The sequence below is a fragment of the Phascolarctos cinereus genome, unplaced genomic scaffold (assembly GCF_003287225.1).
Source record: "Phascolarctos cinereus isolate Bilbo 61053 unplaced genomic scaffold, phaCin_HiC Scaffold_5;HRSCAF=322, whole genome shotgun sequence".
In the NCBI taxonomy this organism is placed as follows: domain Eukaryota; kingdom Metazoa; phylum Chordata; class Mammalia; order Diprotodontia; family Phascolarctidae; genus Phascolarctos; species Phascolarctos cinereus.
In genome coordinates, this window is record NW_027555958.1 from 212,031,020 (window position 1) to 212,045,782 (window position 14,763).

General features: G+C 34.7%; 1 protein-coding gene across 1 annotated transcript in view; it reads left to right on the forward strand.

Annotated features, from left to right (window-relative positions):
* Window positions 1-14,763, forward strand: part of DST (dystonin) — a 423,773-nt gene that overhangs the window by 386,056 nt on the left and 22,954 nt on the right. The window contains 4 exon segments of the mRNA XM_078155307.1: window positions 2,061-2,230; window positions 4,694-4,853; window positions 9,368-9,562; window positions 10,115-10,243. Of these exon segments, the coding sequence (XP_078011433.1) occupies window positions 2,061-2,230; window positions 4,694-4,853; window positions 9,368-9,562; window positions 10,115-10,243 (654 nt within the window).

Here is a 14,763-nt window from a genome sequence, read left to right on the forward strand (position 1 = left end):
TCTAAGTTAATGTGTGCCCACAGGGATCTTTATGTATGGTTTAGTGGCCCCTATTTCTATTTGAGTTTGATACTACTGCTCTATAGTATACCCAAACTTAGTAAGTCATGAATGATAATCCAGGAGAGGAGGAGACTAAGAAGGAACAGTCACACAGGTAGGATAACTAGAATGAAAATTCAGGGTGAAGACACCAGTGAAGGAGAAGAGAGTGGTCAGTAGTATCAAAGGCTACACAGATGTCAAGAAGGTTAGGGCCTGAGAAAAGGGCATTGAATTTAATGATTAAGACATAAGCAGTAATCTTGGGGAAAAAATAATTTCATTTCAATGATGAGGTCAAAAGACAGATTGTAGAAAATTGAGAAATCCATGGAAGGTGAGGATACATTATTGACTGACTGTAGACAGGCTTTTAAAAAAATACATTCAAAGGCAAATATGCTCCAATTTCACTTCTTTTAAAATTAGTTTGAGGGTTTTTCTAATTAATATGTTTATTTCAGAGAAAAGCTGAATTTGTTACATAGGTCAGAGATTAAAAATAAAATGTCACAGAAGATGATATTGATTCTTTTTGTTATTGGACTTGATATTCCTGAATTTGGTGATTGTATGGTGTTCTCTGTATTAAATTGAATATTTGCTTCAGTGAAGATAGAATTTTTCGAACTTAATACTAGACCCACACTTAAGATAAGTTCAAAAAGTTTATAATTTGTGTGGTTTTTGCCATTTCCTTTCATACTTGGCGTCATGTATCTGAGGCAGAAAGCATTGATAGCCTGAATAAGGATGATATTTCTGAGTCATATCCTTTATTTGTTAAAATTCTCACATGATGACAGTAGCCTAGTTTCTCTGGTCTCTTAGCCCTTTTCCTAAAGAAACCAATTGCTTCCTTAGATTCAAGTGATGAAATCAATAGAAAGCCTTCCATAATGCCACTTTCGAGATGATGGTACTCTGCAGACATTTAGTGCTTGAGTCAAAGATCCCACCAATTAAACATCTTTTTGTAGTATGTGGAAATGGCAAAATAGATTATCCCTTTTTCCCATTGTGTGCCTATTAAAATAGTACAAGTGTGAAAATCCCTGCATGTTTCCTGTTTAACATGTAATGATCAATCAGACTTAGTTGGATTGACATTAGCAGTGAACAAATAGTAAAGTAGCATAGGAAATAAACTAAGCATCAGAATTATTTATGAGGTTACTGGCCAGTCTATAAAAAGAGATACTAAATGATAGACAGGAAACATCAAATAAGTACAATAGTGAAGCTTCTCAAGTTTGTTAACTTCAAGTATTGTTTGAAGTAAAATTAATCTGTGCCCTTCCCTTTAAAACTTTTCATTAGAAAATAATGTCTAAAACAAGCAGAGTAAGCAAGCTACATAACTACAAAGTACAGTGGACATTGTTTGTGTTCTCTATCTTTGATCCTGCATGGTAATGTTTTTATCCTATTTTCAGAAGAATCATGTAATATGATAGTGTAGCTTTTTGTAAAAGGCCTCATTAGGGTCATCCATCTGTAGCATCAGCTTGAGGTATGGCCAAGTTCTTGCAATTGTAATTCATTGTTTTTAGGCAGTGGTCTCACTTATAACAGAGAGTATTTTGAACGATGAATAGTTATAGCTAGAAGGGACATGGAGTATTTCCTCAGTGTGGGCATATCATTAATAATAACAATTATTATTATTATAGCTAGTATTTATATAGTACTTAAAATGTGCCTAGCATTATGCTATATGCTTCTGGCCTCTGGCTAGTGTCACAGGCACTTTCATATTCATGGCGCTATAGCCTTAGAACAATTTTGTGTTTTTCTAAGAGTAAGTCAACTCTCTCACATTTCTTAAGCCTTTCAAATTAAAGAAAAATATGAGGAGCCTCAACACTTGTTATTTAAAATGACATACTTCATTATCTTCTGTGCTCATTAATCATTTGTGTTTCCAAATAACGTTATTGTGATTGTTTTTTTACTAATGCATTTCTTTCATGCCTTTATTAAGCGTGTATTTTTTTTTCCCCATTTCAAATATTCAGGAGTTCCAGAAATCACTTGGAGCAAAACACTCTGTCTATGACACCACAAACAGAACTGGACGTTCTCTGAAAGAGAAAACCTCTCTGACTGATGATAATTTGAAACTGGATGATATGTTAAGTGAGCTCAGAGATAAATGGGACACTATATGTGGGAAATCTGTGGAAAGGTAAAATGAGTTCCTTAAAATAGTTTCAAAAGGTTTTTTTTCAATACAGCAAATTGAGTATAATTTAAATTAAATAAATGAACTAATTGGAAAACATTCAAGAGCTTACTATTTAAGAGCTTACCACAGTGCCAAGTACTGTGATAAGCCCTGGGCATGCCAACAGAAAATAAAGACAGTCCCTGCCAACAAGAAGCTGGCATTCTAATAGGAAGAGATAAACCACTTAGAGGTCGGTTACAGTATGGATTGCAGGATCTTATGATTCTTAGGGCATGGTGTCAGGCTAGATAGCAACAGCCAGCAAACTCAAGGCTTTAACAAAAAGGCAGCTAGTTGTAGTAACAACAGTAGTAATAACTAAAATTCATGTATTACTTTAAAGTTTACAATGTGCTTTACAGGTCATAATGTCCTTATGAGATAAGTGTGAATATTATCACCATTTTATTCACAATAAGATTTTTAACATATATTGGTAAATTTTCTTTTGTCACATTTGACCCTTCCAAATAAACATCTAAAGTTTAATAAGTGTTTGTTTATATATATATATATATATACACACACATATATATACATGTATATATATATGTATATATATATATATACACACACACATATATATACATGTATATATATATGTATATATATATGTTAATTTTGTCCCTAAAATACTTAAGCAAAGCCTTTTTCTTTTTGCTACTATGATGCTACATTACTTCCTACTTGTGTAGTTTACCAGGTGATTTTTTTTTTTTTTGTAGTTTAACAAACATTAACTGAGTGGAGTAGTGATTACTTTAACTTCAATATATAGTACCAACATTGCCCGTTATATTTGGCCTAAATTTTGTTGTCTCTTAGTTATTCACTTGATAATGAAATTTTAGAAGTTTATCTAACCTTATTGTTTGAATAACACAAAATTTATCTAGTATTTCAGAAGGTGACTTTAAATAATAAGCAGATTGTGATTTGACCACATTATTTTAAGCACTAATAGCTCCATAGAATTAAATAAATAAGGTGGTGTTCTCAATAAACATTTATTGAGCATTTACTGTGTGTATGGAGCAGTGTGTACTAGGTACTGTATTAATAATTGAAACATAATTGAAAGATAATTTAGCAGTCATCATGAAGGAAAGAAACTTTAATAATATTTTAAATTTATGCAAAATGACATGGTATTTATATTGTAAATATCTTGCATATACTTACATTGTTTTCCAGAAGGTAAGCTCCACGAAGGCAGGAGGTGTTTCATTTTTATCTTCCGTGTCCCCAGGCCGCCATCACATCAATAAATCAAAAAGCATTTATGAAGTACCTACCTACTAGGGGCCAGACACTGTACTAGGCACCAGAGACAAGACAAAAATGAAATAGCTCTTGCTCTCAAAGATCTCGTCTTCTATAGGGGAGACAATGTATACATACATAAGTATATGAAAACAATCTACAAAACACACATAAATACTAGATCATTTTGCATAATCTAAAACTATTGCTAAGATTATTTTCCTTTGTGATGGCTGTTCACATACATGTGTGTATTTGTGTACATGTATATGCCCCAATCCCTTTTTTTCCTTTTAATGCATTTCCCAAGGACATGGTAAAGCAGGAGGGTTCCCAAAATCTGAATTCGTGAAAAATAACCTTAGAAAAATGATTTTTTCTTTATTGGTAAAGAATCTCTCATTTTAAAAGTTGCATGAGGGAGACCAGAAGGACTTCAGGAGAAAAGGAAGCAGATTTGTAAGGGATTAACTACCTTATTTTTTAGTAGTACTTTTCTCCCCCAACGGGGCAACATTTGGATTGGTGGAAGAAGTACTTTCTTGTCCAATATCAAAAGGAGTGAAGAACATCTTAGGGTTTGGAAAGATGAGAATATTTGGAGTGGGCAGAGGAAGAAATCTCTGTTGCTCCATTAGGGAGTTTGCAAGGATGTATGTAAGAATGATGACCCAGAAGAAAACTCACTTTGCTATTTCTTCTACTTCTTCCTCAAGCTTTTTCTCTCTCCCCCCACCAAAACCTCACACATCTGGTAACACCTATTCTCATCACTCTGTTTGGTAAACTTCAAAGTAAGGGTGTTCACAGTATTTTGAAGGGAAATGCACATTTCTGGGAAGGCTAAAGTTAATTGGAGCTAAAATAACTCATGTGTACGTGTGCATGTGTGTGAATTTTTTTTGACAAGTGTTAATGTAGTAATTTGCCTTAGATGGTATGTTTAAGGAAAAGGAGACAGTATTGGAAAGATACATGCAGAAAAACCAATTGCATTTCAATTTTTGGTATTCAACTGTTCTTTTGTTTATATCAGCACTCACTCCTAGGATTTTTCTTTGTTTTTGGTCACTACTAAAGTTTCCTGAGAGGTTGATTCAGATGTCTCTTATTACTTTAAAAAAATGATTTAACTCCTTTCATTTGACATTTTTTCAGGCAAAACAAATTGGAAGAAGCCCTGCTGTTTTCTGGACAATTCACAGATGCCTTGCAGGCTCTCATTGATTGGCTGTATAGAGTTGAACCTCAGTTGGCAGAAGATCAGCCAGTTCATGGAGACATGGATTTAGTGATGAATTTGATAGATAATCACAAGGTATTGATAAATACCTCATACTCCCTTCTTAGTGTACCTTAGTGTACTATTATCTTGTTTACTTATTCTGGTAGGAGTGGAAAGAGGAAAAAAAAATTGAATTTAAGCCAATCATGACTTTTTTTTTATAAACAGCATTGTTAGGTTGCTGTTAAGAAAACATTTAATAAGTATTCAAGTGCTATATAAATGTGACTTATTGTTGTTATAGTGATCATACTAATCCTTGGGCGTTAGTGCAAGAAATATACATATTTTTAAGGATAGAATCACCAAATCTATGGGAAACATGGGATACAACTTAAAAATGTGATCCTAAGAGGGATTTAAAAAGCACTGAGCACACTATATATTTTAAACTTATTAGAAAAAAGTAGACCAAGGAAATGTATAATGCTTTTAAAACTGTATACAATGTATGTTAATCAATGGACCCTAATGCTATTTCTCTTAGAACCTGATTGAAGTTGTCAGTGAACTATCTTTTTGAAAATGTATGGAGGGTTGGTGAATGGAAAAAAAAAGTTCAGTGTGCCACCTTATTTTTTAAAAAAAGCATATATCATCATGCTCTTAAACTTTATGGTGCAGTGATTAAAGAGCTGGCCTCAGAACCAGGAAGGACCTGAGTTGAAGTTCTGCTTTTAACACGTGCCTTTTAGCACTCTAGGCAGCTTTCTAAGATTGTAAGTTGCAGAAGAGGTGACAACATCAATACAAGGAATTTCCTCATCTGGAAGTTACTTATACCAATTAAATCATAGGTCTAATCCCATCAGTTAAAATATGGACCAGTCACCCACACCATTTTATTTTTAACGTTAACACAAAAATTGTAACTAATCATTAAAAATGGATTTGTGTAACATAAAATCAGAAATTTAATTTTCTTTACTTATAGATTTTAAGAAAAGAGGGGAAAATAATTCATCAGACATGTTTTGACTTAATGAAGACTTTGACCCTTTAATGTTATCTATTCCTAAACAAGCTAGGACAATGTAATCATTCATTAGTATATACAGCTGACTAGTAAGTCATGTGAGCAAAGTGGTTTGGGCTTCACACTTAACAAATTGATGTCTCAGTATTGATCTGGAGACTGTTCCCTAAAATCTATTTGTCTTGGGTTAAGTGTTTTAAATCATTTTATCTTGAAATAGAGAGCTAGTTCTTTAAATTGACAGATAAAATTATATATTAAGGTTGAATGACTTGCATGATATATACTATCTTTTGTATTGGAATTTGTAAAGAATGACCTTTGGAAAGCTGTTTAAAAATACAAATGATAAAATCCATTCATGGCTAGTATACAATCATACAAACAAAAAAAGTTTAATAATGTCTAAATATAAATATACTTTGAAAAGATTGAGACATCATTTTTACTGAAGTAAAGTATTGTGGGTGAAAGTATTAGGAAAAAAAGTCTTAATAGAAATTTACTTTAGTGGGCAAATGGTAATTGAAATATATTGTGCAATTTGGTTAACTTTAAAGGGCTTTGCTCTTATAACAATCCCTAATTTGTTTTTAGTGAAAAGCCCTGAAAGCCGTATAATGCAACGTTTCTTCTTTAAAACTTAAACATTTTCCTTGAAAAATATTTTAATAAGATTTCATTACATTGCATCTTAATTTAAGCTATTCTACAGTAAAAATAAAGATCTTTCTATGTGTGAACTCAAATGAGGATGTTATATAAGTATGTGAAATATGACATGAGCTATGATGCTATTGTCGAGGTCAATATATGGGCTTCCTTTCATTACTTAAAAAAAAATCTCTTGACCCTCCACTTCTAACTGTAGCACTTTATTAGATGACAGCATTTGTAATGAAAGTTTGACCATTAATCATTGTAAGAAGATCATTTTGCTCTAAGCCTTTTGAGCATCCTAAAATATTCTGCCAGTTAGAGGTTATTTTCAATGAATCCAATTTGTATTAAATTTTAGGTGTTGAGTCTTTATCTACCTGTAAGTAAGGGCCAAATGAGATATTATCGATGACTATATTATCTAGAAGTCTAAACCTTATATAAATATAAAAATGGTAATATCAAAATGGCTTGGGTTTTTTTTTCCCTCTGTGGATAGTCTAATTTGAGATAGGGCTTTTTTTTCATCTTTTTAAAGTCTCACTTTATATTTTATGTGTCAAAAAATCAAAATAATTTATTCTTATAAGCAAAAATGCTTGGTCTATATTTCATTATAATTAACTCTTTCACACATTACTTTGTCCCATATGGATAGTCATCAGAAACAGAAGGGATAATTCTTTTTTTCTGTGAATAAAGTACCCACCAGATAAACCACGTATGTTACGTCTACAACAGATTTCAAAATTGTGATTTATATTAGTTCCACTCATTTCTATCAATAATAGGCCTTAAGTAAATATTTGTTGAATTTAATTATAAAGAACAATTTTCTGTGTACTCTTACTTAAAGAATCATCTTATAAATTTAGCGATGATAAAAAATCTGTAATGTTCCTTTTTCGATAGAAATATAGTTCCCTTATTGCCCAAATATTTACCAATCCATCCAATTTTTAGGTATCTATTTTATTTTCAAGATCAGGAAAATGGAACTAATAGCATATTATGAAGATAAAAAGTTAATACGTTAATAATAACTTGGAAATTCTCATAGGAAATGACACTGAGTTATTCAAGGATTGTGTTTGTATGACAGAGGTAGTACCTTTCACTACCATATCTACCATTAGGATAGTCAATAAAATTTAGTCAAACTAGTTGTTTGGCTAAGATGAATGATTTTTTGAGTGATTATATCAGCATAAATGTAGTGCAGAACCAAATTTATGCAAAGATATGTAGTAGGTAGGAGATCACATAAATTTCTGATTATTTTTTTAAATTAGTTAATCTGCATCTTTATAGAATATTTTATATTGATTGGAACATCTAGTCTTGTATGTGCAATTTTGGACTGTGCCTGAGAAACTCTAGGGTCTGTTTCCATAATCACTACTTACTCTATGCCCACACACACACACACACAAAATCCTTCCTATACCATGTTAATTCAACTCACAAATATTTACTGAATACTCATTGAATACTAGCTATTATGCAGTTGTATGTGAATGGATGTCTATGCAAAGATTATGGTAAAAAATGATTTAATAAAGCATTGCTAAAATAAATACTGTCTCAGTAAGGATAAATGAAAGGAAAATGTTAATTAAAATTTATACTTTATAATAATAATTTATATTTTAAAGTAATTTATTTAAAGTAATTATTTAACAAAATACATGCTATGCCTAGAAGTTAAGCAAAATGAAAACTTTGCTACAGGCCCTGAGGTATGGCAAGAAAAGGATGTAAGCTGCCATATTTGAAAACTAAAGTCTATTGAAAAAAGAAAAGATATGAAAAGCTAATACAATAGACATTTTCTAAAAATGAGGACTATGGGAACTTTCTTAAGATTCCCCTAGGGTTCTTCCTGGACATACTCATTAATACAAATCAAGATCAGTAGAAATGTTTCTTTAAAACACCTTTAAATTAAAGATTCAGTTTGAGATCCTGAGATTGTTAGGTAGCTTCTCCCCATTCCCACAATCACATGGTCATCAGCCTGCTGTAATGATATGATGTTGTTAGCAGCATTTACATAGCTCTTTAAGGTCTGCAAAGCACTTTATAGGTATTATCTCATCTTATCTTCATAACCCTGGGAAGTAAGTACTATCATTATCCCCATTTCACAAATTATAAAAACTGAAGCAGAGCTTAAGTGACTTGCCCAAGGTCACACAGCTAGTAAGAATCTGAGGTTGGATTTTAACTCAGGTCTTCCTGATTCCAGACCCAACACTCTGTCCTAGGTGCCACTTAGAAATTGTGACACTTTGGCATGTATATGTATTTATTTGTATGTATTTGTATATATGTATGTATATGTATTTGTATGTATATTATATATGTGTGTGTGTGTGTGTGTGTGTGTGTGTATACACACACACCCATAGACACATATACACATATATTGGTTAAATTGTACTGAATTGAAGCAGCAACCCACTACTGAACAAAGTAAAGATGATACTGTCAAGCAAAACATTTATTAAATGCTTGTGCTGTGTGTTAAAAAAAAAGAAAAGAAAATCTCTGCTTTTAAGGAGTTTACATTCTATTGGAGAGCAGATAACATGGATATAAATAAGAAGGTACAAAATGCTGACAGAGTTGATGGAGGGTAGGCTTAGAGGGGCCGGTGCTAGCAGCCAGAAGGATGGAGAAAGGCCTCTTACAGAAGCTGTCCTATGAACTCAGTCTGGAAGGAAGCCAGGGATTCACAGAAGCTGAGGTGCCAAGGGAGAATCTCTCTCCTCTTTGAGGAGAATATGAAGAGGAATGAGAATGATGTGTGTTCAGCTGTGAGGTCTTCTGAAAAATCACTAGCAGAACATTGTGCCATTTGGAAAGGATTGTTTATGAAGATTTATTTATGAAACTCTGGTGGTCTTAGGTCTTCCAGAAGGAGCTGGGAAAAAGGACAAGCAGTGTGCAGGCTCTCAAGCGGTCAGCTCGGGAACTTATTGAAGGCAGCCGTGATGACTCCTCGTGGGTTAAAGTCCAAATGCAGGAATTAAGTACTCGGTGGGAGACTGTATGTGCGTTATCAGTATCAAAACAGACTCGATTAGAAGAAGCCTTACGCCAGGTAAACTTTTGTTGTTGTTTGTTTGTTTGTTTTTTATTGCCACAAAGAAAAGGCCAGAACGTTTTATTGTGTTAGAGATAGATGTTGCCTGGGAATTTTTTTAAGAGGACATAGTCTGAAGATGGAATTAGTGATTTACAAAATTATTATAGCATCATTACATATTTTTAGTTAATGATGCTTTTAAAGGGGATCTGTCAGATCTTAGATCAAAGGACTACTTTCTCAGTTTTTCAAGTTGAATGGATGACATAGTGTAAGTCAAGCTTCCTATCAACTATAAATGAGGTGGTTGAAAGCAAGAATAAGTTTTAGTCCTCCTGAAGACTACAGACTGGAAAGATACATTTGATGTCTTTTTACAGTTATGGAAATACAGCCACACAGATCACTGACCTTTAAAATGAAAAATCAGTACATATAATTAATCAATCTAAAGCTAAAGCTAGTTTTCTTATTGTGGGAAGGTATCGCCTGATACAATATTTCTGTCATATTTCACTTCATGAGTCATTTTAATTTTATTTTTTTCTCCCACATGTGAAATGTTAGGCAGAAGAATTTCACTCTGTAGTGCATGTCCTCCTGGAATGGTTGGCTGAGGCCGAGCAGACACTTCGGTTCCATGGCGTGCTCCCAGATGATGAAGAAGCACTCCGCAACCTCATTGATCAGCATAAAGTGAGTGAGAAACCAATACTAAGTAAAATTTAACTGGGTATATAAAGTGTTGTAGGAAGAAACAATATATTGGTGTTTTGAAATAACCATTTCCCCCCACTACTTTTGATTTTGAAATGAAAGTTAAAAATTTGGGTACTTTTTCACCTCCAGCAAACAATACATATGAGTCCATATGTATGCATGCAGAAATATCCACATGCAAGACATGGAAGCCAAGAGTCCACTTTATTAACCCCAGACCCATTCCCAATTGGAGTTTTCTTTTTTTGATGTTTCTTGGGTCACCACCTGTAATTGCTTGTGTGGCATCTGTCAACAGGCCACACATAGTGGATCTTTTCTCTCCATAATACCATAAAAACAAATCTTTATCTAGATCCTTTCCCCCCCTTCAACCTCTTATCTCTCTTCTCCCCTTCGTTGGTGCTGGGGGTAGTTGTTCTGATTCTCCTTTAAATTCTGCATCATTTGGCAATGTTTACCACTCCCCTCCTTCTCAATAAGCTCTCTTGCTTTCTGTGACAGTTCACTTTTAGATTGCTGATTCTATTTTTCTGACTACTATGTACCTGTCTCCTTTCTTAGATCCTTATGTTCTTTCCATTACATATATGTGGGTGTCCCTCAAAGATCTATGTTTAGACCATTTCATTTCTCTCTCCACATTCCCTAACTTGGCAGTCTTACTCATTCCCATGGTTTTAGCTGTCAAGACTTCAGAATCTTTATTTCTGCCAACAATTTACATTATTTAAATCTCTTCCATAATCTCTATTCCTATATTTCCAGACCCTACTGGATGTTTCTCCTGAGCATTACAAATTCAACATACAAAGGATGGATTATTTTAATACCTTCAAAACCTGTCCTTCCATGTAACTTATCTATTTCTATTGATGGTACCACCCAAACCTCTAATTTGTTAACGCTCATAACTCCATAAGTATTTTTGACTTTTCCATCTCTTTCACTCCCAACATCAAATCAGTGGCCTGATGCTGCTGTATCTATTTCTGCAATTTTTTTTGCATCCTTCCTGTCCTTTACAGCACCCAGTGCAATTATCCTCATTCTGATATGTCCTATAAAATGAAAGGTGCTTGATGGTAGGAACTGCTTCATTTTTGTCTTTGTAGCATAGTGCCTTTGCACCCATTAAGAACTTAACATTGTTAATTGCTGTTGAACCTGTTCCCCACTTCTAAAAAGAACATGAGTTGTATTTTGCAAGCTGGGTTGTTTTCATTCCAGACTTTTTTGTACTAAATCACCTTGGAAGTTTCTTTTTTTCCCTTTCTTTCTTTCTTTCTTTTTTTTTTTTAGGCAATTGGGGTTAAGTGACTTGCCCAAGGTCACACAGCTAGTAAGTGTCAAGTGATGGGTCTGAGGTCAGATTTGAACTCAGATCCTCCTGACTTCAGGGCCGGTGCTCTATCCATTGCGCCACCTAGCTGCCCTGTGGAAGTTTCTTTTCAAGTGATAACAGCAGATACTTCACAAATGTCTTTTAAGTTTATCAAAGCAATTCTGTGAAAGCCTGACCATTTTCTTTCATTTAGGGGACTTATATATCTCTATAAAAATGAAATTTCTTCATCTAGAGTTTGGAACATTTTTAATTTTATAAACAGGATTGTAAATGGATTGATTTTTGACTTTTTAGTAATACAAGCAAATAATTGAATTACTATACACAATAGATAAGTATATGATCCTACCAAAGAAAGAATGCCAGTGTGTTTTTAGGCTTGGTAATTTCAGCAGAAATTAATGGAGTTTGCCAGTTCCCTAAAGAGAATGGCCCACATGTCTCTTAACAGATGGCTTTTCACTTTTGACTGTAAAAGTGAGGAATTCTCAATGCAAACAAGATGTATACTGCTGAAGACAGCATTTGTAATTAGCGCAGATAGTTTTCAACATAACCCTGTCGTTGAAGGTCATATAGGAAACACATCATTAATTACAATAATAGTGGGAATACATCATCAGTACAATGGCTTCTCACTTTAACTAATGTGCCACTACTGCTGACATTCCTTCTGAGCCCTTAACAATGAAGTATTGCATTCTTGACAGTAAAGTAGATAAGGATTTATAAGGTGTCATCTAAAGAAATGAGATGCTAAAATATTAGAACCATCAATATAATAGAAGAGACATAACATAAATATTATTGGAAAGCAGTCAGATTCATTATTTTGAACATGAAGGTTAGAGCATATTGCTATGGGTATATCTTCCTTTAGGAAGCTATCTTAATATAGTTTGAGTAAGGTTTGGCATCCCACGGTGAAGTACGAGGAAGGGGCATCAGTCTCTCTTAGGTGCCACTTAATGTTGTCAAGGGGAAGAACTCAGGGGCGTGTGTTTCTGGGCCTGCTCCTAGTCACATTCCTGGTGTCAGAGAGAAGGGGCCAGGTCTCATACTGGAGGCACAGGCTTTGCAGTCTTAAATATTGCTTTCTATATTTCCTTAGCTTTATCATGGGGAGTTAATGACCAAGACTGTTGCTTTTAAGGGAGAAAACTGTTGTGAGCAGGGTGGGGTTTGAGTGGTGTTAGTAAGGCTACTGAAGTCCTTACAGAGGAATCCGTATAGCTGAGTTTAGGAGTTTTCTTTGTTCTGCTTTAGTGCAGATTACTCAATAAATGACTCAGTAAACCTCAGATGACTTAGTAAATATTCGCAGGGGCACTGTCCAGAAGGGGCTCTTTTCTTGCTTCAGCAAATCTCAGAGCAGCTCCTAGAGACCCTGAATAACTACTGAATAACAGATCTAGGATGTCCTTGGAGAACATGTATTGGCTGGCCAGAATAGTTACATCACTTCCTATGGTGGTTCTGAGATTGCTGAGTTACTTTAAAGAGTCCTTTGAAGTTCTAACTCAATTCAGATGCCCTGACTTCAAAGGACACTTTAGACTAGATTAGCATTCTCAGAAGAACCCAAAGTCTTTCTATTAGGAGAAATAAAAGTCATATTTTAATGAGTAATTTGAATATCAAACCCAAATAGTGTTTCTAAACAGGTGAAAAGTTTAATCCTTTTTATGTAATTATGTAAAGTTGACAGCTGCTGACCAGAGTGACTTTTCATTGATTCTTTTCCCATTATCTTTTGTAGCATGTTATTTCTTTATAGTAATACAATAACTTTCTTTCTTAACCACAAATTATTTTTCAATATTAGATTTATGAGATGATGATTAAAGGAGAAAGTCAGTTGTAATACTTAAAAGTCTCGATTGTGTTGATGTAGGAACTCCCACCACTGACAAAGATCACACAACTCTTCTTAATAGATGATCTTTCTGAATTACTGCCCCCTCCACCCGCCCCACCAAATTCATCACCTGTAGCCAGCCTTCTGATGAATAGCCTCTCTGATGTTTTCTTAACTGGACTTCATAGGACAGACGTAATAGGGTCTGTATCCAAAGCCTTTTCTGCTTGGTGTCAGACCTGCCAGAGCTATTATTATGCTGCTACTAATGTGGTTTTCCTAAAGCTCAAATCTGTTTGTGCTACTACCCTACTCAGCTCTACTGGCCCCTTATTGCCCCTAGAATCAAATATAAACTGCTATTTGGAACTTAAAAGCCTTCCTTCAGAACTTAGTCCCAACAGCCTTTCCAGGCTTATTATATATTACTTCCCTTCATGCATTCTGTGGTCCCACTACTGGCCATGCTGTACCTCCTCTATGCTATTCTAATCCCGTTTTAAGTACTTCCACATTGGCGATCTCTCTCCCTTGCCTGGAATTTTCTCCCTCCTCACCTCTGTCCCCTGGCTTCCTTGAGATCTTCTTCAAGCTTTAGCTCAAATCCTACCTCCTGTAGGAAGCCTCTCCCTGTACCAACTGCTACTAATGCTTGTTTACATCCCACTTCCACTGTATTTATCTCATATGTTTGCATGTTATCTGTTCCATTAGAAATATGAGCTTGTAGGAGTGAGCAATGGACCTGCTGGAAGGAAGAACTGAGTTCAAATTCTGCCTCAGACAGTTACTAGCTAAGTGACTCTGGGCAAGTCATTTAACCTTTGCCCCAGTTTTCCCAACTGCAGAATGCAAGTGACAGCATCTAACTCCCAGAGTTGTTGTGCAGATCAAATGGCATAATATTGTAAACCACTCAGCATAGTGCCTGGCACATAATAGGAGATCAGTAAAAAGCTTGTTCTTTTTCCTCCTCTTCTCTCTTGAAAGCAGGGATTTTGTTTGCTTTTCTTTGTATCCTTAGCCTTAGCACATAGCAGGAGCTTAATTAATTCTTGTCAACTGACTGGCTACGTGTTTCAATTTGTTTGCTTTATTTTGTTGGGAGGGAGTGGAGGGGATGTGGGTGAGGATCTTTAATTTTATCAAAGCAGGAAACTCCCATAGAGAAAACTATTCCTTCTACCAGAACAGACCTGCAGGTGTTGTGTAACTGGTAATCTTGACAGTGTTGCCTAGGCCACTGAAAGGACCTGGGTGGCTTAAACTCAGGTCTTTTTGACCCCAAGA